Source organism: Heteronotia binoei, chromosome 11 (genome assembly GCF_032191835.1).
Source record: "Heteronotia binoei isolate CCM8104 ecotype False Entrance Well chromosome 11, APGP_CSIRO_Hbin_v1, whole genome shotgun sequence".
Lineage (NCBI taxonomy): Eukaryota > Metazoa > Chordata > Lepidosauria > Squamata > Gekkonidae > Heteronotia > Heteronotia binoei.
Window position 1 is genome coordinate 56,808,334 of NC_083233.1, and position 24,286 is coordinate 56,832,619.

The following is a 24,286-nucleotide window of genomic DNA, read 5'->3' on the forward strand; positions in this document are numbered from 1 at the left end:
TTTTTTTTTTTTTTTAAATTTCGGGTCAAGAGCCTCAAAGGGCTCTAAAGCACGTCCTGCTTCGATTGCAGGGCTAAACAAACTGACTTCTGAGGATCAAGCACCTCCCCTTCGGGTCAAGTTTGTTAAGCCCTGCAATCGAAAGGGAGGAGCTATAATCCCAAGAGTGAGGACTGGCCCACTCCTGGGACCACTGGAGAAAGAGGCATTTGGAAGGCATCTGCTGATTCTAGAGTAGCTGTGGAAAAAAAATCCTCAATCTGAGTTTGTTTAGAATCAGGAAGTACAGATTCATCACCCTCTCCTCCATTTTGGGGGCTGCATTTTATCTATTTCTTCACTAAATTTCAACCTTCAGTTAGATTCACAGTTCAAATTAAGAGACTCTAAAAAAACCCCCCCACCTGTCTTTGAGGGACAACCTAAAACTCTGTAAAACTTTATAAAACATCAGCTGTAGTTTGTTAACTGCAGCAGCTTCTGAGTAAGAAAGTGAAAGCAGAAACTTATTAACTGATTAAGCAGCCAGAGCTTGAGAAAGACGAAACAGCTGCACCAAAAATTAAAAGTGAGGTGATAAAACTATTTAAAAATAATTCCTTCTATCAAGGCAAGATAAAAGTTAGAAATTGAAAACAACTTAAGAGTTTTTAGAAGTGAAGAAACAAGCGTCTGCCTTCCTCCGAGTCTGCACAGTTCCCCCCCTGGCTACTTAGTAACCCTGATTCCTTCCTACCACTCCAGTTCAACTGGAATTTTAAAAAATCCACAGAGTTCAGCTAGTAGACTGGGGAATCCTTCATCACAGGTCTCACTGCTCAAAAAGGGGAGGAGGGGGAGTATTCAACAATTCCAGTTCAGTTGCTTGAAATAGTTAAGCATCTCTTGAGTTCTGATTTGCAAAACATACAGCAGCATTTAACACACCCATTACTATAGTTAGATTGTTCCCACTTGGCAACATTAGTTCAAAGCCAGTAATACTTTCTGAGGTAGATTAACTCTACCCAGGGCTACCTGGGAGCTTAATTGTAAACATGGAAAACAAAGAAATTGCGGTGGCATAAGAATTAAAAGCTGGAAACCCACTCCCCAAATTCCACCTCTCCTGGGTTCCTATTAATAAACAGAAGTGATCTGTGATGCAAGCTATGTGCATCTTCTTATCTAAAATGTGTCCTCTAGCAAGTTACTTCATTTGCATACAACAAAAAAGAATAACAAAGCCCTTCCTATTCTGGTTTTGACGCTAATATTGGGATTTTTCCAGTTAACAAGTCTAGGACCTTTAACAGTTCACCCAAAACTGGGAGTAGTCAAATTTTTTTACCTCATCTCTTTCATGCTTTCCTGCAAGAATTTTAGGATGGCCTATGAGGTTCTTTCTGCCTCCATCTTTCTTTCAAAAGGTCAGCTAGATAGGCTAAGATTGAGATACTTTGGTAACACTACTTCATGGCAAAGCAGGGTTTTAAACTAGACCTCACCAGTCCACACTCTTAACTACTGTACCATTCTTGTTCTATTCTTGTTCAACATCCTGTGTAAACAGACTCAAAAGGAGTTCTTGTCTAACACATCTAAGCAGAAATGGTTTTCCTGGAGACACAGAATTTGATAACATACTGCCTTAGGCTAGAGGATTTCAACTTTCTAGGGAACTCTTCCAACATGGATTGGACTGCTGCCCGCCTCCTATTGCAAATGATGCTAGGGTACATTCAGTATTGAGGGATCTCTGATTCCCCAAAATGCAGTTATGGAAACCACTCATGTAAGGGACCCAGCATTTCACAGAGAGGTTTTAAACAAGCTGCACCCAGAGGTATCTTTCAACTGGCTCTAGTACAAAGGGAAGCTGTCTAAGGCTCAAATAAACAATCACAGCTCTTAGGATCAACCAATTGCTCGGTACCAAGGCCCAATGGATTCAAATGTACCTTTTCCTGTAACAGAATCCTTCATTAGATGCCTAATGGGCTAAGCAAAGCAACTGGACCATTGTAGATGAAGGTACCTTTATAGGTTTGGGCCAACTGCCAATATGGAAAATGCTTTTCCACTCTAAAACAGCAGAACAGGTTTTCAGCATGCAATAAGACGAAGTGTAAATAAAGGCTATGCAATTTTGTTTTATTCCCAAAGCATCTGAAATATACACAATAGTCTGGAAATGATGACATCATAGTAATTTTCTATGCATCCCTGCCCAACACCAACTGTGCTGAACTTACTAGGGGCTTTTTTTTTTTTTTTTTTTTTTTACAATCATGCTAAATCAGAGCCAGTTTGGTATAGCGGTTAAGTGCACAAACTCTTAACTGGGAGAACGGGGTTCTCATGTACCTGCTGGAGTGACCTTGGGTCAGTCATAACTCTCAGAGCTGTTCTGCTCAAGAATAGTTCTTGGAGAGTTCTCTCAGCCCCACCTACCTATGGGGAAAGGAAGGGAAAGGAGATTGTATGCCACTCTGAGACTCCTTCAGGTAATGAAAGGTGAGGTATAAATCCAATCTCCTTTTTTGGGGTCTTCATGTCAATCTCATCCATTTTCTAAACAGGCCTTTGGAATGCTTCAAAACCAGTAGTTCAAAGCCAATATCCAGTTATAGTTTTCCATCAAAAGATCTAGCTTCCCTAGCTGGTCAGTTCTAAGCTGCTATGACACTGTATCCTCGTGTACCAGGCATTTTAGGATCAGGATGAGGATAGCTGCAGGAGGACAGTCAACAGCTTTAGGTTAGATTCAAGTGTGTAGCTGTGTATTAGAAGAAGTGTGCAGGCACACAAAAGCTTATCCCCGGTATTAAACTTTGTTGGTCTCAAAGGTGCCACTGAACTCAAACTGCATTCAACAGTTTTAGGTTAGTTTGCATAGCTGAGGGGAACATGCTGGGATGTGTTCCACAGAACCACAGAATTGATCACGGTGCAAAATGACTAAGTAAAAGCCTTTCAGCTTGCCTCATCCTCTCACACTGTCTGCGTAGGTTAACTAAGATACTTTTGCGAGGCTGTCTCTCAGTTGCCCAATACAGATGGCTAAAACTTGTGATCACTCTGGAAATGCTGACCAAGGAATAAAACTACTTTGTCATGCTTTCAGTTCGGAGATGCCCATTTCGCAATGACAACGTCATCCCTTGTGCAAATCAGCAGCCAACAGCTATCTGGCACTTCTCAAAAGAAGGGACTGTGCTTACTTAAACTCTATCCCAGAACTTTATAAATGACAAGTTATGCCTTTCCCTGAAAATCATATTGGTCTCTATGGTGCTACCAGATTCAACTGCAGACCAACATGGCTACCCTCTGAAACTGAAGTTTTAGAAGCACGACGCTGATGCCATAGCTCTTGTGCTCTGCAGTTTTACTATTTTGGAGAGCAACAACCATGACAGAGAACTTGGAAGTCCAGATGCACAAGATTCTGGTAAGGCACAAAAACAGCAGTCCTGGCTGTGTCAAATTTCTGCACACCATCTTCCTAGCTGTGATGACTAAATGGAACATCCATGGACACAGGCAGTATGATTCTCAATCCCTGTTGCTATGGGATAACAGAAACAGAGGCTATTTATTCCCTTCCAACACTGCTTTTTGTCAGCATCTGGTGGGTCACTGCAGGAACCACAATGCTGCTGGCCCTCCGGTCTGATGCAGCAGAGCTCACTCTAGCTAGACCCCTCAGCTCTGGATGAGACAGTTACTAAAAGCAAAGAGGAGTTGTTGAACTTGACCTCGACAGCATTTTTAACGGAAATTTTCAAAAGCTGGAAAGTAGTGGGAACAACCCACTCCCCTGAGAGCATTTGAATGCTTTGAAAATTGCTTATTCAAAAGCAATTTGTGGGGAAGAGAAGGAGGAAGCAAATTCAGTAAAAACAATAAAACAAATTCTAAGAATTGGCTTCTGTAGCCTTCAGCAGGGCTTTGTGGGAAACCAGAAACATAAAATTGAAGCTGGAGGCAGAGGCACTGAAAGTTCTCTTTAGTTTTGTTCAACTCGGAGAGAGACATTTTTGAAAGTACAAGAGTTCATACACTGCCACTTTCAGCACTCTGGGAAAAAAATTCTCTCCAGCTTGTTAAAAAGGGATCTAAAACCCACATTTAGTAAATCCCTCCCCCAATCTTTTGGTTTAAGGAACACCCCCCCCCCCCCCAGTGTAACTCCACATCACTATTCCAAATCTAAAATAATGTCTTTTGATAGGGGGGAGGAAAGTTAATACTGATCAGGGCTTGACAACTTCCTAAGGGCTTTGGGGCATAATTTCACCCACTTAGCCCTGGGTTATAAAAGCCACAACAAAGCAGCTAGGATGGTCATTGCCTTCGTCCCACAATGACTTTATGGTGGCCTATCTTTTTTGAGAGTCAAACTGGTCTCCTTCCCTCAGTAGTAACAATCAGTTCTGGTTAGCAGCAGGCCTGTTCCATGTCTGTCAACAGCACAGGCTGCTTTCTGTTTCAAGGCACTGTCCAGTAGACTTCCCGGTCAAGAGGGGGCTTGTCATCCTTCCTCCATTGTCACAAGGCAACACAAACAAGATTCGGGGCAAGAGATTTCCTTAGGAGATGGTGGACAGCCGGATAACCCTGAACTCTGTCAGCAGTGCAACTGTCAAGAACACCAAGTAGTAGACAATGAGGCAATAGCCATATCCTCGGCTCAAGTGGAAGCACTGGGCAGGCACCGCGAGGAATGAGAACACCAGGCTGAGGCCCAGAGCTCCAGCCAAGATCCACACCAGGAGGCCATCTGAGTCCAGCTGTAAAGAGAGATGGGGGGGGGGGAATAAATCAGCACTGCCTCCTTTCACAAACTTCCTCTGTGTGTGTGTATCTTTGTGCATTAAGTGCCATCCAGTCACTTCTGACTTAGGATGACCTTAAGATCTAATGACCTCTAAAACATCCTACAGTTAACAACCTTGCTTAGGGCTTGCAAACTGAGGGCCGTGACTTCCTTAATGGAGTCTAACTATCTCATGTTGGGCCTTCCTCTTTTCCCGCTGCCTTCAGCTTTGCCTAGTATGACTGTCTTTTCCAGGGATGCTTGTCTTCTCAACCTGATTCCTGGAGGTGTTTAAACATTTCTGGAATAACATGTGCAGGGGCTCAAGTCTGCCAGCCGGGCATGTGAAGCGCCAACTGACTTCTGTGTGGGCCGGTGCTTAAGCTCTAGAAAGAGGGTGCTTTTCCTGGACTAAAGCAAAGAGGAGCACTGAGTCTTCAGGATCAGCTTTTGTGGGAGAGAGCTCACTTCACTGGGTCAGCGACAGACTGAATGCTCCCGTCACAAAAGTTACTCTTGTATGCAGACAAACAGGGCCCTGAGAATTTCCATTCTCTTAAAACATGCACAAAACAGAATCATAGAGTTGGAAGGGGCCTCCAGAGTCATCTAGTCCAACCCCCTGCACAATGCAGGAAATTCACAAATACCTCCCCTAAATACACAAGATCCACATTGCTGTCAGATGGCCATCTAGCCTCTGTTCAAAAACCTCCAGGGAAGGAGAGCCCACCACCTCCCGAGGAAGCCTGTTCACAGAGCAGCCGCTCTGGCTGTCAGGAAGTTCTTCCTAATGTTGAGCCGGAAACTCTTTTGATGTAATTTCAGCCCGTTGGTTCTGGTCCTACCTTCTGGGGCAACAGAAAACTATTCTGCACTGTCCTCTATATGACAGTTCTTCAAGCACTTGAAAATGGTGATCATATCACCTCCCAGCTGCCTCCTCTCCAGGCTATATTTTAAGTCAGCACCTCCTCCCCTAATCCCTTTAGTGCAGGGACTCTATTAACTCTGTGGCACTTTCTCAGGGGCAATAGTTATTTCAGATATTCTAGGACTATGGTCTTGGGATTAAAAACAAAACAAAAGACAAATGCTGGGTCTGAGTGCTTCCAGAAATTAAGCTTGAACGGGCAAATGGGTAAATAGTGAGGGTGCTGCCCTATACTCATCCTCCAGCATCTGATCTGAAACCTGTCCAAGGATCAGCACTTCCAGCAATGCTGCAGAGCTAGGTGAGGAAAGCCAGATGCCAACTTCCAGGTGGGGCCTGAGGATCTCCTGGAATTACAGCTCATCTCCAGTCTACAGAGATCAATTCCCCTGGAGAAAAACAGATGCTTTCAAGAGTGGCTGCTATGGCATTGTACCCTACTGAAGCCCCTGTCATCAGGCTCCATACTCAAATCTCCAGGAATTTCCCAGCCTAAGCTGGCAACCCTACCTCAATGCCCTGCCCTGCTGGTGGCCACAGGAGACAAGGCAACCCTATTTCCCAGAGCCTCTTCCTCTACTTTCCCATCCCTTCTACAGAAGCTAAAGTGGGGGGCGGGGTATGCTGGATAACAAGAATTGCATTTACCTTCACTACCAGTTTGGTGTTTGTCATCTGCAGCAGGCAACCAAGTCCAACTCCAACAAGCATATCTGCAGGTAAGCTCAGGAAACATAACTTGGCCAGAAAAAGAATGAAGTTGGAGGGCAGAAATTAATGAGGCCCTCAAGGGCAAGGCCCCGCCAAACCCAGTGAAAGAACAGATCATAAAATCATAGAGTTTGAAGGGACCTCCAGGGTCATTTAGTCCAAACCCCTGCACAGGTCAGGAACTTCACAAATACCTCCTCCTCACACACATACATTCCCAGTGACCCCTACTACATGCCCAGAAGATGGCAAAAACCTCCAGGTTCCCTTGCCAAAGTGTCCTGGAGAAAAATTGCTAACCAATTCCAAAGTGACAATCAGCTTTACCCTGAGAGTGTAAGAAAGGGCCATGAGAACTAAGCACTGATGCAACCCTTCCTGCCCTCCTTCTCATGATCTGCCTAATTAACAGAATCAGCATTGCTGTCAGATGACCATCTAGTCTCTGTTTAAAAACCTCCAAGGAAGGAAAGCCCATCACCTCCTGAAGAAGCCTGTTCCACTGAAAAACCAAGTTCTTCCTAATGTTTAGCCGGAAACACTTTTGATTTAATTTCAACTTGTTGGTTCTGGCCCAACCTTTTGGGGCCGAATGAAGTGGTGGTGGAGGGTATGCTAGATAACGACAATTGCACCATCCTCTATATGACAGCCCTTCAAGTACTTGAAGATGGTGATCATATCTCCTCTCAATCATCTCCTATCCAGGCTGAACATACCCAGCTCCTTCAATCTTTCCTCATATGATTTGGTCTCCAGACCTCTCACCATCTTCATTGCCCTCCTTTGGACACATTCCAGCTTGTCTATATCCTTAAAAATGTGGTGCCCAAAACTGCACACAATACTCCAGGTCTAACCAGAGTAGAGTAAAGCAAAACCATCACTTCACATGATCTGGACACTATGCTTCTGTTGATACAGCCCAAAATTGCATTTGCCTTTTTTAGTCACCGCATCACATTGCTGATTCATGTTCAGCATATGGTCCCCTAAGACCCCTAGATCCCTTTCACACATACAACTTAGAGCCAAGACAAGTCTCCCCCATCCTATAATGATACATTGGATTTTTTCTGCCTAAATGTAGAACTTTACATTTATCCCTGTTAAAATTCATTTTATTTTTTAGCCCAGTTTTCCAGCATGTCAAGATCATCCTGTATCCTATCTCAGTCTTCTACCGTATTTGCAACCCCTCCCAATTTAGTATCATCTGCAAATTTAATAAGCATTCCCTCTGTTCCTTCATCCAAATCATTTATAAAGATGTTGAACAAGGTTCCAGGACAGATCCTTGAAGCACTCCACTTATCACACTCCTCCCCAAGAGGATGAGGAACAATTCACAAGCACTCTTTGGGAGCAATCTGTCAACAGTTACAGATTCACCTAACAGTAACAGGATCCAAGCCACTTTTACCAACTTGTCAACAAGAATAGTATGTGGAACCTTATCAAAAGCCTTACTGAAATCAAGATAAATGTCGACAGCATTCCACTGATCCAGCAAGGTAGTAACTTTCTCAAAAAAAGAAAGATAAGGTTAGATCAGTCCCTGTGAAGTGTGGTAGCTGAAACAGAGAGTCTCTTGTTGGATCAAGATTCAGCCCCAGCAGAAAGCCCACAAGCAGAACCAAGCAACTTTAAAAGGGGATGAGACAAATTCACAATAGCAAAAAGGTAATACACACTCACACAAGTCTACCTCCAAACACCAGATACTAGTAGTCAATCTTAAAATTGCTGCCTGTTTTCACACCAGTTATGTAAAAATGATGCAAAGAGAAAAAAAATGGGAAATTTGCTCTCCAAAAATAAGTGGGATACAAATATGCATACAATGAAATGAAATGAAATGTAAATCATATGTTGATTTTTCCCCCTTTAAGGTTGCAACATTTACTGAACTAATCGGTTTCAATTACTATTCTTTTGATTAAGAACATGCTTCCCATTAATCAGCAGATTTTTAAAAAAGATTTATCTTTAATGTACTTCTAAGAACTCAGATACCAAGCACTGCCTCAGATGAGGCATCCTCTCTTCTCTCCAATACACAAGAGAATACTACTACGATGGTTCCTACAATATTCATGTGCATCAGTATACACATAATCTTAAAAACAAAAAATGTTTTTTGATAGAGAACCATGTTTTATAATTCATATGAAAATATGTGCAGATTTTCTCAGTTCCTCATATAACCTACTGTTTGGGTGACAGCATTTTTTATATGTTCAGGGTGGAGAAATGTCCTTTTGAGCACACATGGATGTAGCTGAAAAAGCCCCTTTGTACGCTCCAGCTTACCCCAAATCACTGAAGGATACTGAAAATAATGCCTCCAAAGCAAGCAGAAAAGGCCATGCGTGGATATCCCTGCCGAGCCATGGTGAGGTCTGAGAAAGTGTCTGCAAAAAAAGAGGAAGGGGAAAAAATTAGTAGTACCACTACTACAAAGTACCTGATAACAGATTTTATACAGTATAAAGGGAAAGGTGATATAATACTTGGCAGTTCTTTGCTGACATTCAAAGCACTTCACATACAAAGCACTAGATCCCACGAACAAGTGCAGCAAGTGAATCTCTTCCTCTTTCTCTCTGCAGCACTCTGAAAAGCTGCTCTTGAGGGCCAAGGGACTCTAGCAACAGGATGGACTGCAGTTCAAAGGGGAACTGGCAGAAGTCACCCTCTTCTTGACCTATTAAGACACAGACTGTGTGGGAGGACTATTTCTACTAATCTTCCCTTCTCGTGGCAGCACACTACCCCTTCAACTTGCTTTATTCCTAAGGAGCAACTTTCATGGCTGCCAGAAGCTGCTTGGGGAAAATGAGATCCATCTGGTTCATGAACCCTTTGGACACCAGGTCTATTTCCCATTAGAAATAGGAAGTGATCCCAGTTCCTTAGTCTCAACCCATTATCTTGTAACCATCACAATATCCATAAAATGAACATCAGTAGTACCATCCCCATATTGGGATGGAGAGTTTGTGGGTTACCTACACTGCTATCCCCATAATATTTACCTCCTATGCTGTTTCCCCAAGCCAGCAGTGTCAGCCCAAGGACAGTGTTGCTCAGACGGAAGATCACACCCAAAGTCCTCAAGATGTTCACCACTTCTGTGGCAGCAGCATTGATCCACATGGCACTGGCCAGAAAACCCAGGAAAGCAAATATCTATTGCAAAAGAAAACAGACAAGGCAGAGAAAGAAATCTTAGCAAGGAATTAGCAAAGTCCTTTCCCTGCACCACCCTTTTTACTAGAGATACCTGGGATTAAGCACAGAATCCCTACATACATAAATACACACATTCTATCATTGAGCTATGTCTTCTCTCCCTCCTTGCCTCCTACACAAATTTACTGCTACTAATTAAACCGTTTATCTTTTCAAATAACTTCAGCACTTCTGTGAGCCAGTCTCCAGAACAGGAACTGTTATGTTTGGGGTTGGAGCTTTTTCATTTCACAAGATGAGAATCCTGAAGGCTGTCTCAGAGCCAGGCAGCAAAAGACAGAGAACTGTACAGCCCTTGGCTACCTGTCTCCTTTCGTTATTCATCTATACATATCTTCCTTTGCAGGGCTTTTTTTGGTAGAAGCCCAGCAGGAACTCATTTACATATCAGGCCAAACCCCCTGGTGTCAAGCCAGTTGGAACTGTGTTCCTGCTCAAAAAAAATCCGTTTCTTTGGATGCTGTTTCCTCTATTGGCTGGGAGGAGGAAAGGCAGGAACTATTAGTTGGTACACAGAGATAAAGTTAAGCATGAAGAGGGTAGGAAATTGGGATCATCTGAATTACCTTAGTAAGACTCAGCCTAAGTACTGCCCCACCTCTTTTTGCAGAAATTTGAAGCCCACCACCTTGAACCTAGACTCTTAGCCCATGGCTCACTATCGTGCTGGCAGAAACATCACCAGCCCATGACAACCTCTCAGTTCATCATTTGCTTCAAGGGTATACTGGGGACCTGTGGCTTTTAAGTCTTTATATTTTATTGTTAGACGTGTTTATTCTGTAATAAGCTATTTTTATGTCCCTAAAGTCAGTGAAATGCAGGGTAAACCAGAGATAAGCTGCCCACAGCCAGAGCCTTAAATGCACCCACTATTCATGTTGAAGCATTTTAAGTTTCACAGGACAGGTACTGTGCATTGGAGGATGAAGGATTCCTAAAACACACCATCCCACTGATGCCAGACAGTCAGGGGAATCAAGCCGTAGGGGCAGGCTTCATGCTTACAATGTGATATCGGGGTGGTTCTTCATTCTTTGTAGTGCAGAAGACAATCACAGCCAAGAGGGCCCCTGATAGGATCACCACACCCCATACTGGGAACACAGCCTGGATCTTGTAAAAGCCATCTGCAAGAGACACAGAGAAAGAGATAAAAATGTGGCTCTCCATCAGGGAAGGTGGAACTGACTGCATTAAGAGAAAACAAGACCTCTTATAAAGCTTTAAAAAGGCAAATTTGCAACACAACAGGCCCATCAACAGTTACTAACTGTGATGGCTTAATGGACCCTCCATGTTCAGATGCAGTGCATCCATAAGTTCCGGTTGCTGGGGAGGAGGAACAAGCGGGAGGCTTCAGCCTCTGTGCTCTTGCTTGTCAGCCTGCCAAATTATCTGGGGCGGCCACTGTAGAAAATAGGATTTATTTATTTTATTTTATTTATTAGATTTATATCCCGCCCTCTCTGCCATAGCAGGCTCAGGACGGCTCACAACAGTAAAAGCAATCACAGTAAAACAATTCAATCAAATATTAATTAAACATTTAAAACAATTAATCAGTTCAACACTTAAACAATTAAAATGATTTACACAATTAAAACAATGTGGTGCTAATGTCATGCTGGACAAGATAGACCTATGGATGATCCAGCAGATATTTTGGTGACAGGGCTTAAGAAGAGCCAATACACATGACAAAACAAAAGAGGAATGTTGTATCTACAAGCTGTTTGGAAACACCCAGATCTCCAGGAACAGCTTGCTTCTTTTGGGAAGAGGGATAATAAAGCAAGGTACTGCAGCTTTACCATTCTGCGCCACGGGGCTCTTCACAGTGGCTATTAGCCACAGTGTATTGTTGGAACTCTCTGTCTGGGGCGGTGATGCTCTGTATTCTTGGTGCTTGGGGGGGTGGGGGGGGGGCAACAGCGGCAGGGCTGCTAGTGTACTGGCCCCACTGATGGACTTCCTGATGGCGCCTGGTTTTTTTGGCCACTGTGTGACACAGAATGTTGGATGGGCTATTAAGCCTGATCCAACATGGCTTCTCTTATGTTCTTACATGCACATGGTCAGGAGGGGCTGCCCTGGCACAAAACACAAGTACTCACATTCTCCAGACTTCAGCGTGAGAACACAGACAAGGGGGGCAGTGACCAAGTGCAGGCAGTTCAGAGGTCGCTTCCAGTTTTGGTCCTCCCTGTCAGGGTCCACGATAGGGACTGTCAGCAGCAGCAGCACCTCCACTGGCAACTGAGGGGACAAGGGTGAGAGTTATCCATGGGACACAGGGGAAGGTGGCCATCTTGAAAGTTTGTGCAGGATAATCCAGTGGCAAGGTACCTCAGTGTCCAATACCTTCAAGAATTAGGGTTCAAGAACTTCCAACACATTAAAAGGAAATCAGATGTCACAATATATAGAACAAATGCATAAAACCAACTCCCAACCCAGTCTTTGCAAGGGTGTCTCTAGGAAGATGCAACCCTAATTGCATAGCAGCATATTTTATGTAGCATTTATTACATTTTAATCTTGTGTTTCCTGGCATCTATGTTACCCAACAGTGAAGAAAACAAGAATGGCTGCACCAGCAAGCTGATGGAATGTAGAAAAACGGGTGCAAGGTGAAAAAATGCTTTAAAAAAAGTTTTATTAATTTTTCAAAGGTGAAAAAATATTTATTAAATTCTTGTGGAACCACAAGAACTTAATAAAGATTTTTCATCTTGTACCTGTTTTTCTACATTCTGCCTATCCATGTAGCCCAACATTTTATGGGAAATTTCCAAGGCTGCAACTGTATTAAGAGTGGATTAATGACTGCTGTTCTCAAACAACCACCTGCTCCTCACAACCAGAGAACCTGGCCAGGAGATCGTCTCTCCATCAGCTGACAGCAGAAGCCAACAATGGGAAAAAAGTTAATCATTTCAGGAAATGGTTGACTGTTAACCAGTCCACCCAAACTCTGTATCTGAGGCAATCATGTCTGCACATCAGTGACTCAGCGTTCTCTTTTTCAACACCTGTGAGGAGCATCTCCACTCCTGGGGGGGGGGGGGGGAGAATCCAAAATATTACCTTGTGGAGGAACAGTATTGAAAACTGTGACACAAGGGCTATTTCACCAGAATTATTCCCTTCATCAAGAAAAATGAAGTGGTCTGACACTTCCTTCAGACTTTAAACACCTCAAACCAGATGTGTGAAATTGAGCTTCTGACACCTATGTGGCAATAATCTCCTCAGACAAGAACTATCCATCTCCTTAAGGGCTACCTCCCTTAGAAGAATGTGTGTGGGAAGGAGACATGTTGAAGTCAAACTTCCAGTGATGAAACTTTTACAGACAGACCACAGTGAGACAGCTGCAGTCATTGTGTGAGTTACCCAGTGGCCCATATGCAGAGACAACCAACGCAGTGCCTTTTTGTGGCAAAGCTGACTCTACACCCATCATTGCAGATCCTATCCTTCCTCCCACCCCCCATTGTACAGGCTGGCAACTTTATCTTCTCAGTAATGGAACTGGAGCCAGTCACAGAAGAAAATTCATGAACAGCTGAGAGACTAACAAAGAGACTGTTGCTGTCCTTTCCTCATAGGACTATAGGGTACAATGATAGGGGTGCCGTTTCCACTACCCAAGCCAGCTACTCATATAAGCTGGTTTAGCGTAATGGCTATGTATGGAAACCATGAAGTACGGGGATGGGCAGAAAGTCCCAGTTTCAGTCCCTGACATCTACAGTTAAAGGATCTCTGGTACAAAGTTAATTGGCATTGCATTAGTTTTAGTACACACTTGTCAGCCAATGGAATTATTTCTAAATAATCAACACACACATATCCCCACCTGATTCCCTCAAACTTTCCTCAGCCCTTGCAATTCCAAACCCATAAAAACTCCTCCAAATAAATGATTAATTTAAAAATAAATCTTTTATTTAAAAAATTCTAAATAAATGCTTGGTATTATTGTAGCTCTGCCAGCCAGATCATGGTAGGTTTTTAGGGCATGCAAGAATCTAGCAGCTTAGCAACCTCTAGGGCAGATGGTACAGGGCAGGGGATGAAAGGGGATGGTACAGGGCAGGGGATCAAAGGCTGCAAAAGCCATTACCTTGAAGGCCTTGAGGACACGCCAGTAGCAGGGTTTCCTCCTCCACTTCCTGTAATCCAGGGGGTTCATGGAATGTGTCAGGATTTGGAACGTACTCTCCTCTGAGGGCAGCAAAGGCTGGTATTCTTCCCCTGAGAGGAGAAATGCAGATTCATCTGAGCTTCCTGGATCCTCCAGGCAAGCAGAAAGGATAAGGGATGTCTCAGTTTGGTGTAGTGGTTAAGTGTGCGGACTCTTATCTGGGAGAACCGGGTTTGATTCCCCACTCCTCCACTTGCACCTGCTGGAATGGCCTTGGGTCAGCCAGAGCTCTGGCAGAGGTTGTCCTTGAAAGGGCAGCTGCTGTGAGAGCCCTCTCCAGCCCCACCCACCTCACAGGGTGTCTGTTGTGGGGGAGGAAGGTAAAGGAGATTGTGAGCCGCTCTGAGACTCTTCGGAGTGGAGGGCGGGATATAAATCCAATATCATCTTCTTCATCTAGTATGAAGACTATCAGCAAGAAAAAAATTTGCAGGACTAGAAAATGTACCGCCTGCCTCATATCAACCCATAACTAAATCTGCATATTACCAGTGTTGCATCTTGCTGCATTTTCCAACAGTATGTTTTGGAGAATCTGAACACTGAGTGAGATTTCCAAATCCTCCCCTTCCCAAAGATTTCCCCAGCTCGTACTTTAGCTATTGCCTTACTGATTGTTGTGTTTAACGATGCCATTAATCTTTTTCGTTTGGCATTAAGTTGTCACTTTATCCCATTTAGTTTCTATCTTGGCAGCGACAGTGATTTTATTTGTCCATGTTTTGGTTTTAACTTTTGACTGCTAAATCACTGTGCTACAAAATGCACGTGCTTTTGTAAAGGTCAGCAGTAATAAAGCCCCTCTGAAATTGAATAATAAGCTCTGCACAGTTCCTTTGAACAGGCCATTTGGGGTTTTGTGAAGAAATGTGGTCTTACTGTATTCTCCTCCACTGAAACTTGAGGAGTCCCCATCTTCAGAGTCTCTTGGAAGTTCTGCAGAAAGACAAAGAGTAAAACCCTGTCACAAAGTGGGAGAAGGAGGCAAAACAATAGACTGCTCCCCTTTGGAGTGCAGATGGTGGAGTCCAGCTTTCTGTGATTCTTCACATTTTTTAAAATTCCAAGTAGAAAACAAGTTTAACAGGAAGGAAAGGCTCCACTTCCTCTCTTGGTTTGCTGTGAGGGTTTTCTATTTGTAGGGATCTTTTAACATGAGGGGTAAGTCCCAATCTGAACTGGCCCAGCTGTTCTGGCTCTTCAAATTCAGCCACCTCATTCACTAGGAAGGATCTGAGGGGGAGAACTGAGGACAGAAGCAGCCCTCCAGCCTGAATGGGTTATGAACACATGAACATGTTAGAGATGCACCCTCACCTGGCTCTGTAGGAGCAGAAGAGACCAGGTTCTCTCGGCGCTGTCTTTTGTGCAGCCACGTACTGACCACTACTGTCAAGACGTAGAAGATGTAGAGCCCAATATAACCTGCCAGAGTGGGGAAGAAAGATCATTTCACAACAGAACATGCCTCCCTCTCCTCCTCCCCATCAAAGCTACCTCTCTTTGTCTCTAGCTCACACGCAAATAAAAGTCACAAAGGAAATGTATTAAAATTTTTTGAATCATTTCCCCTCTCCCTGCTTTCTTTGTTTGTAGGAATGCATGTCACCAGAAGTTTTCAAGCAGGGAGGGCTAACAGTTTCATACTCATCTCCTGCACCCACGCTAAAAAGGGATGAGCTGCTGTCAGCCACTCGTGAACTTCCACGAGATTTAAAAGGGGAAGCTAATAGTAAAAAAAGATACATCCTGTTAGCTGGTTTCTTTTCTTATTCAAATTATTTCAATGATTTATGGACTTCTGCATCTGATGCTGCCTTCCTGCTGGGAGTGAGAGGTGTAGAAGGGATATCCTTCTAAACATGCTGGGTTTCTATGTGCTAGGAGGTTTTTCTTTTTTAAACATGGAGAAATATTCCAACATCCTGTTCCTCCACCAATTGCCTGAAGTGTCACAATCCAGGAACAGTTATAACATGTGATTCTGCTAATTACTGCACCAAGTGGTTCTCGTTTTTCCACAGTCTATTGTTCCCTGGCTCAGATCTATTTTTAAAAGGATTCCTGAAAAAGTCTAGCAACAACTATTATCCATGGTAGCTAAATGAAACTTCCATGTACAGAAGCAGTATATCTGAGTATCGACCAAGGCCTTTATGTTTTGCTGTTGCACTTCCTGGGAGTTTCTGAATGGCTGCTGGACAAGATGGAACCGAGCAGAGCTTTTCTTAGCTTACTTACTCAGGGCTTCTGCCAGGGTGACCTTCTCAAAGTAGAGAGCCACAAACGTCAGAAACACAGCCACCATATAGAAGATGGCATCCCTGAGGAATGGCCTAGAGGCTGCAGTGAAAGGTCTCACTATGGCTATACCTCCAGCCACTATGGTGGTGACAAAGATGCCAGCACCTGGTAGGGGGGGGAAGAGAATAAAAAGTTAAAATCACAAAACAACCAACTCTCACCTTCCCTCCATCCCACCAGCAAGCATTTTGGTAAAACATGGGTAGTCAGGCAGAACAATAAAAAGGAGAGAAGCTTGAACCAGACACACATAAAAGGTCATTTTATATGGATAGAAGGAAAGACAGAAGGATGGAAGGAAGAATAGATGGATGGATGGATATAAAAATTAGTAAAAAATCACCCATCTGTCTTTATCTTGCCCTTCATCTAAGGAATTCAGCATGGCATACATGTCTCTCCCCCAACAAACCAACAACCTTGTGAGGTGGGGGGGGGGGGGAGAGAGAGAACTAATTTCCTAGAAGACAGTGATGAAACAGACTCCCACCAAAGCAGGCAACAGAAGTCAGGATGGTGCTAGCAGAACCAGTGCGGTTAAGAGAGCTGGATCAGGACTGGGGACAGCCATGTTTGGCCTGTCAATCTCTCTCTGCTTTACTTAGGTCACAGGGTTATTCTGAGGATAAAATGAATCACATACACCACCTTGAACTCCCTGGAGGAAGGGCAGAGCAGAGAACACAGATAAGACAAACAAACAGAAGTCACAGCAGGTTGGCTGTCCATACCAAAGAGGGCTCCGATGGCTAGGCCAGCTGTCCGTGGGTCGGAGAATGCCACCACAGCACTGAAGACGTCTGGTGCACCGTTCCCAAAGGCTAAAAAGGTGACACCATGGAGGGAAATGCTAAGGAAGACCACACTATAACTTGTCCCCTGGGGGTCCACCAGGGCAGACTTACATGTAACCAGAACTATCAGAGGCATGTAACCAGGCCTATGAAAGGACTGAACCACTGACAGCAGCTATCCATGCTAAAGGAAATGAGAAGAACAGGAAGCCTGTTTTGTGCTACCTGTCCACACCAGCCTTTCAGAATCTCTTCACAACACTCAGCAAAAGTGTCCCTATTCACCTTTTCTAGGTTCTCTCATACACCTACATCTTTAGGATCCACAGATCACACTACAGGAGTGCATAGTCAGGGTCTGGTACAGTATTCACCCACCCAGAACTTTCATTTCCTATACAATGATATTCCCTTTTGGCCAAAGTTGCATCTTGAAAACATGCAGGCCTGGAGAAATCTCAGAAACCAGCAGGGGTGGGGGGCAAGGAGAAGAGGCCTCTATTATGCATTAGCTTCAGCCTCTTGCCTATGGCTATCGAACGCAAAATAAATTATTCAACACATGTATCTGAATGATTTATTTAGATTGCAGAGGCTGGCTTTCCTTGGCACAGGATCTGTATCTTTTTAACACAGTTTTTAGACATCATGAGAAGTCCAAGAATTTTATATGAGCTAGGAGCCAGCCTCAGAACCAACATTCAGTCCCAAAACACGGGAAACACATAAGAGAGAATGTCTGTGAGAACATGCAAAGTGCATTATGCCCAATACAAAGCAAGGCTGGGTCTACACATGTACTGCAGATTGATGTGGTCATGACTGCCACTTAGATTTTTCTGAGCCTCCCCACATCTGCTGTAGTTCACAGTGGGATAGAGCATGAGCTCACGCAAGAGTAGCTGGAGTGAAAACTGTGGATCCTTGAGCCCTAGTTCCTATCAAAATACATCTCCTCTTTTGAAAATCAGCTGCCAGCAAAGTGTATATTAACATTTGGACTTTGGTTTTGCACGCTGAAGGCTAAATTGCAAGTTGAAGGCTGAAGGGCCGTCTCCTTCCATCTGTTCCTGTGCACAGACTAGGGTCATCAAGCAGCCATCTGCTGGCTATCCCACCACTTAGGGCAGTCCATCCGGCATCAACCTTATCCTTCCAGGTGGGCTTCTGATTTTACAAGCACAGTCCCAAAGTCATCACCCCCATGCCAACACACATGCAAACAGGATTGCTGATCCTCAGCAAAGAAGGAACTGTCGAGATTGCACCCAGCACTCTTAATTTTAGGTCACCTCCAGAGATATGCACTAGAGACTAATGGACCCCCACACCCATTCTAAACCTACGCTGGAGGACCACACAATAAATTAGTTATAAAAGGATACTGCTACATTGTGGGCCAGCTTCAACTTGATGGAGATTGCAGATAAATTGGGGCAGAAGCTGTCAAAAGAAAACAGAGCACGTCTTCAATGCCTTGTCTCTCCTCCACCCCACACCTCCCAAAGTCCATTCCATCTCCCTGCTTTCCTGAAACCCTCACTCCAATTTCAATTTTCTCTATTAGTCTGACCCTGCTTGGGTGTGACAAAACAAATAATGGGAGCTGGTTGTTAAATAAAAACAAAATGCCCGGTACTATGACAGGCTGGATTGCATGTGGAGGAAAGCCATATGTTTCACAGGACTTTTAAAGGATGAGGCACAATGTGTGAGTGTGCACCCTGATCACAAGCTCCTAGTACACAATTGTGGAACTTCTTCTCTTCCCAGTGGCATACATGACAGCCATTCACTCTTATGGGAGGAAATGGGATATATACTCAGGTTCGTCCCTAGGATGGACCTAAAGCTGCACTCTGTCTTTGGGGCAACTTTTTACAGTAGTTCCCCACTATGGTATCTCAAATGCCATGACTCAGAGAGGTCAATGGTAACAGATCCAAGGTTCAGTTTCTGGTATCTCCAGTTAAAAGCACCTTGTGTGCTTGGAAAGCTCTTGGAGAACCACTGCCAGTCAGAACAAACAGATGGACCAATGGATTGATATGGTGTAAGGCAGGAGCAGCCAAACTTGCTTAATGTAAGAGCCACATAATAAATGGTGAATTCTACCCACTACATATATCCAGTTTAAATTTTAAAAATACATCTTTATTTATTTTTATTTATTTACATTAAATTTCTATCACGCCCTCTCCACAAGCGGACTTAGGGCGGCTAACAGTCAATTCAGATATCAGTTTAAAAACCAATAAAATATCATTACAATTAAAACATTCTAAAAACATTCTATGGTGCTGTCTTCAGTAGAGGCAGATTCTTTTCCTGGTGGTGATGGTGATCATACAGTAATCACAGCTCTTTAGAGATGTGGGGTGGCAGTCTCCTGGGTCAGATGTTAAATGCCTGTCAGAACAGTTCTGTCTTACAGGCCCTGCGGAAGGTAGAAAGATCCTGCAGGGCCCTTTTAGCTTCCGGGAGGCCATTCCACATTCCTGGTGCTGCCACCGAGAAGGCCCTAGCCCTTGTGGAGCATAACCTGGCCTCCTTTGGTCCAGGGATGGACAGTAGATTTTGTGTCCCTGAATGCAGTGCTCGCTGGGGAACATGTGGAGAAAGGCGGTCGCGTAGATAGGCAGATCTTCATCAATCACATTAGCAACTGAGAATATTACTTCCCCTATGGGATTTATCAAAGTTTCGCAGGCCTGCAAGACAGAGCTCTTCCACCAGGCTTTTAAGTGATCCAGCAGGTTTCCCCAATATTTTTACCATCACTGTGATTGTACTATGCTGCCAGATATTGGCCTATATGTTGCTGTGTGGCCATGCCTTCGAATGCCTTTTTGTTGACAAGTTGTACTGTCCTCAGACTTTTATACTGAATGCTTTTATGATGTTTTTATATTTTAATCTGTAGTTGTGTTAAATTTTTGTTGTAAGCTGCCTTGAGCCCACTTGCAGGATAGCGTGGAATATAAATCTAAAATTAAATTTAAAAATTAAAATTAAATAAATCAGAATATTGAGTTATTACATGAGGAGACAATAAAACTTGGAGAACTACATCTGAATCTAGAACTGAGACCCCAGAGGTGTTACTTACAATTTCTCAGCTGTGACACCAAGGATAAGAAACAGGTAGAAGAGCCACAGAACCTGCAAGACAGCAAAGGCAAGTCTGAAGGGTCAGGATACATCCCCTTCCCTGGAAGATATCCCTGTCCCATTCCACCTATGGCTCAAAATAAACATTCCAAAGAATTCACACATCCTTTGAAAATCAGCCATTTAAAAGCAAGACCACAATGCTCAGCCTACTTACTAGGAAGTGAGGTCTGTCTAACCCAGAATTCTTGGAAGGGTGGAGGAGAGATAGAAGAATCAATAGAGTGCATATATTTGATTAGAGTGTTCTGCTGCACACACAATCCCTTGGGCTCACTGCTGGAACACCTGGGCATCCTAAGGCCAAGGATCCTTGGTGGGACACTAGGCTCTGGGTTCCAGTTGAAGCGTCTCCGCTTATAGAAGATTAGAAAGCTGAGCTGGGGGCAGAGGAAAGCCTGCTACCCAAAGTCTTGGAGTGCTGCTGCTAATAGGAACAGACAATGATAAGCTAAACAGGCTACACCAACCTTTTTGAGCTTGTGGGCACCTTTGGAATTCCGACATGCTGGGTGCAACCACAAAATGGCCGCTTCAGCTTACCTTCAGTCACACTGTGAAGATCCTTATGCTGTGGTGGCAACTGCTGCCAAAGCAACATTTTAAAAGATCTGCACAGCCATTCCAATCTCCAATGCTCAGTCAAAAGCACTGCTGGGTAAAAGCCCCACCTCACCCTGTTCACTTTCTAGAAACACTTGGTGGGTGCCAGAAAAAAGTGCCAGTGGGCACCACGGCACCCACGGGCACCACTTTGAGGACTCCTGGGCTAACCCAAGGCAGCTTCACAGGTTCATTATGGGTAAAGCTGGATTGCTTCCAGTTCCAGGCTGGATTCTAGCATAGTGAACATCAAGTGAACAAAAGGGGACAAAGGCAGTATTGCCTCAGGCATCAATGCTGAAGTAGCCAATTTGCTGCACTACCCGGATCACTGCTTCTGCCATTAACCAGGAAACATCCTTAGTCATAGTAACATGACTTCCCCATCAGACAAGGCTGTGCCTCATCTAGAAAAACAAGACCCTAAGCCAATTCCCTGCACAGGGCTCATCTTGGGCCATGCCTTGTCCTAGCCCTGCCCCTAAAGTGCTCCTTTCTCCTAAGGAAGAAACTGCTTAGCATGCATCATAAGCAGAGTTTTTGTTTTTGTTTTGTTGTCAAGACGCGGCCAACTTAGACCTTAGACCCTCACCAGTCCGGCTTCCGTCCGGGTTATGGGACGGAGACAGTGCTGGTCGCCTTGGTGGATGACCTCCAGCGGCATCTGGATCGAGGCGGCGTGGCGGTGCTGATATTGTTAGATCTGTCGGCCGCATTTGATACGGTTGATCATCAGTTACTGGCCTGCCGCCTCGCCGACACGGGGATTGGGGGATTGGCCTTACAGTGGCTTTCCTCCTTCCTCGAAGGACGGGGACAAAGGGTGGCCATTGGGGGGGAACGGTCCCGGAGGCACCCACTAGTATGTGGGGTCCCACAAGGGGCAGTTCTCTCCCCGATGTTATTTAACATCTATATGCGCCCCCTTGCCCAGATTGCCCGGAGGTTTGGACTTGGGTGCCATCAATATGCTGATGACACCCAACTCTACCTGCTAATGGATGGCCGGCCTGGCTCCGTCCCAGAAAGCCTGGACCTAGCATTGCAAGCCGTGGCAGGCTGGCTCAGACTGAGTGGGCTGAAGTTGAATCCAACGAAGACAGAGGTCCTGTGCTTGGGTCGCGGTGCCTTGGGAGGGGAAATCCCCTTGCCAGTCCTTGACGGTGTGCAGCTTAAAGCGGCACACAGGGTCAAGAGCTTGGGGGTTCTTCTGGAGCCTTCATTATCAATGGAGGCACAGATAGCGGCCGCTGCCAAGTCCGCGTTCTTTCATCTTCGTCGGGCGAGGCAGTTGGCCCCCTTCCTGGAGCGCCGTGACCTAGCAACAGTGATCCATGCTACGGTCACCTCGAGACTGGACTACTGCAACGCCCTCTACATGGGGCTGCCCTTGTGCCGAATTCGGCGGCTGCAGCTGGTGCAGAACGCGGCGGCTAGGCTGTTGTTGGGGCTCCCAAGGTGGGAGCACATACAGCCAGGGCTGCGCGGACTGCACTGGTTGCCAGTGGCATACCGAGTTCGCTACAAGGTGCTGGTTATTACCTTTAAAGCCCTATATGGCCGGGGACCTACCTACCTAAGGGACCGTCTCTCCCCATATGAGCCCCAGAGGGCACTGAGGTCATCTGGGAAAAACCAGCTGAATATCCCTGGGCCAAGGGAGGCCAGACTGAAAGCCACCCGGGATCGGGCCTTCTCTATTACTGCTCCACTACTGTGGAACCAACTTCCTGAGGAGGTGAGGGCCATACGATGTTTAGAGGGATTCCGTAGGGCCTGTAAGACCCACCTTTTCAGGATGGCCTTCAACTAGCGAAAATTAGTGGAAAACTGTGACAAAACTAGATATGCTGCTAGAAATGCTTTTACTCTTGAAATGTTTTTACTGCTGAAATTTATTGAAATCTGTTATAACGCCATATTATTATGTGAATTTTAATATTTTGTAATTGTTTTAACCGTGTTTTATAATTGCAACTGATGTAATGTGTGTTTTATGCTGTGAGCCGCCCTGAGCCTGCTTCGGCAGGGAGGGCGGGATAGAAATAAAAAATTATTATTATTATATTATTATAACTTATAGCAACCCAATGTCAAAGACATGTTCAGATGTGGTTTGTCACTGCATGCCTCTGTGAAGTGACTCTGGACTTCCATAGTGGTCTCCCATCCAAGTACTAACCAGGTCTGATCCTTCTTAGCGTCTGATGTGACTGAGCTAGCCTGAGCTTATCCAGGTCAAGGATAAGCAGAGTTACACCTATCTAAATCCAGTGAATCCAAAGTAGAAGACTGTAACTAAGCTTTGCAGATGAAAAAGCCCTTTCTGCAACACTGGCAAGATACACAGGCCCCAGCTGCTGTGTACAGAACTAAACACCAACAGTGTTCAGAAGATTCTGAAACCCCAGATGGGTACCCCACAATCCCCTGCTCTACCTGCCCTCACCATTAAAACACATACTCTCCATCTCTCTTGCCGGAAAAAATGTAGGAGAAACAGTGATATGTAAGAGAGGACCCACCAAGAGTGTTTTGTCTGAGGAATCCCAAAGTTTCATCGGCTGCACCTTACCCTGCCCCTACGTAAGGGAAGTCAGAGAGAACAATCCTAGCATGTTTGTGGGGAGGATAACTTTGTGGTATTTAAGGACAGCAGTGTGGGCAGAATCTAGATTGTAGTACTTTTGGTTTTGTTCTTGAAACAAAAATTAGAGGTGGGTGTTCTGCTATGAAAAGGGAAGCACATAGTAAAGAATGAAAAAGGGGAATGGAGAACAATATTTTAAAAAGACCAGCTGTACACTGCCATTGTAGTGGTTAAGAGTGGCAGATTCTAATCTGGAGAATCGGGATTGATTCCTCACTCCTCCACATGAAGCCTGGCGGATGGCCTTGATCCACTCACAATTCTCACAGATCTCTCTCCACCCCACCTTACCTCACAAGGCACCTGTTGTAAGGGAATGTGATTGTAAGCTGCTTTGAGAGTTAAGGTAGAAAAAAGTGGGGTATAAAAACCTTCATTTTCTTTCTCAGGCACTACAGAAGCACTTCAGTGAATGAGTGGTATAAACTTACTTCCTTACTCTTCCACCCTTTCCCTTTTTCTAAATTTCTAAAATATCACCTCAAAGGAGCTTCATGAAGTAGGGAATATTTAAGACAATCATCACAAATGAGGTCACAGGCACCACCTCACAGGTGTCCACAAGGTGCCTACAGCCACGTTAACACACAGCATCCAACCTGTGTAATGGAAGTACTCATTGACAAGGATGAAATCATGTTTTCCTCAGCGCTGACATGTGGCAGGGAAGCATGATATTCCCTGTGCTGCATAGGTAAGTGCTGCCTTGAGGAAAGATACTAGAAAAGCCTGCAGATACATATTATTGTGTAGCAACAATGAACAATGACACACACAAAAAGGTCTACACACTTGGGTTCCCTGTCAATGGCTACTACTAACTAAAAGAAAACACCACATTTAGAGGCAG

The 24,286-nt window shown here is 44.6% G+C and overlaps 1 protein-coding gene across 1 annotated transcript in view; it reads right to left on the reverse strand.

Annotated features, from left to right (window-relative positions):
* Nucleotides 1–2,112: 2,112 nt before the first annotated feature.
* SLC8B1 (solute carrier family 8 member B1) overlaps nt 2,113–24,286 on the reverse strand; it is a 42,702-nt gene continuing 20,528 nt past the window's right edge. Inside the window, exons 4-16 of the mRNA XM_060249846.1 lie at nt 20,122–20,174; nt 18,399–18,455; nt 16,950–17,056; nt 16,156–16,323; nt 15,232–15,339; nt 14,794–14,850; nt 13,834–13,964; nt 11,819–11,960; nt 10,710–10,831; nt 9,485–9,638; nt 8,780–8,860; nt 6,384–6,448; nt 2,113–4,775 (exon numbers count right to left, since the gene is read on the reverse strand). Of these exons, the coding sequence (XP_060105829.1) occupies nt 4,575–4,775; nt 6,384–6,448; nt 8,780–8,860; nt 9,485–9,638; nt 10,710–10,831; nt 11,819–11,960; nt 13,834–13,964; nt 14,794–14,850; nt 15,232–15,339; nt 16,156–16,323; nt 16,950–17,056; nt 18,399–18,455; nt 20,122–20,174 (1,446 nt within the window). The 3' untranslated portion in view covers nt 2,113–4,574. The remainder of the gene's footprint in view (nt 4,776–6,383; nt 6,449–8,779; nt 8,861–9,484; nt 9,639–10,709; nt 10,832–11,818; nt 11,961–13,833; nt 13,965–14,793; nt 14,851–15,231; nt 15,340–16,155; nt 16,324–16,949; nt 17,057–18,398; nt 18,456–20,121; nt 20,175–24,286) is intronic.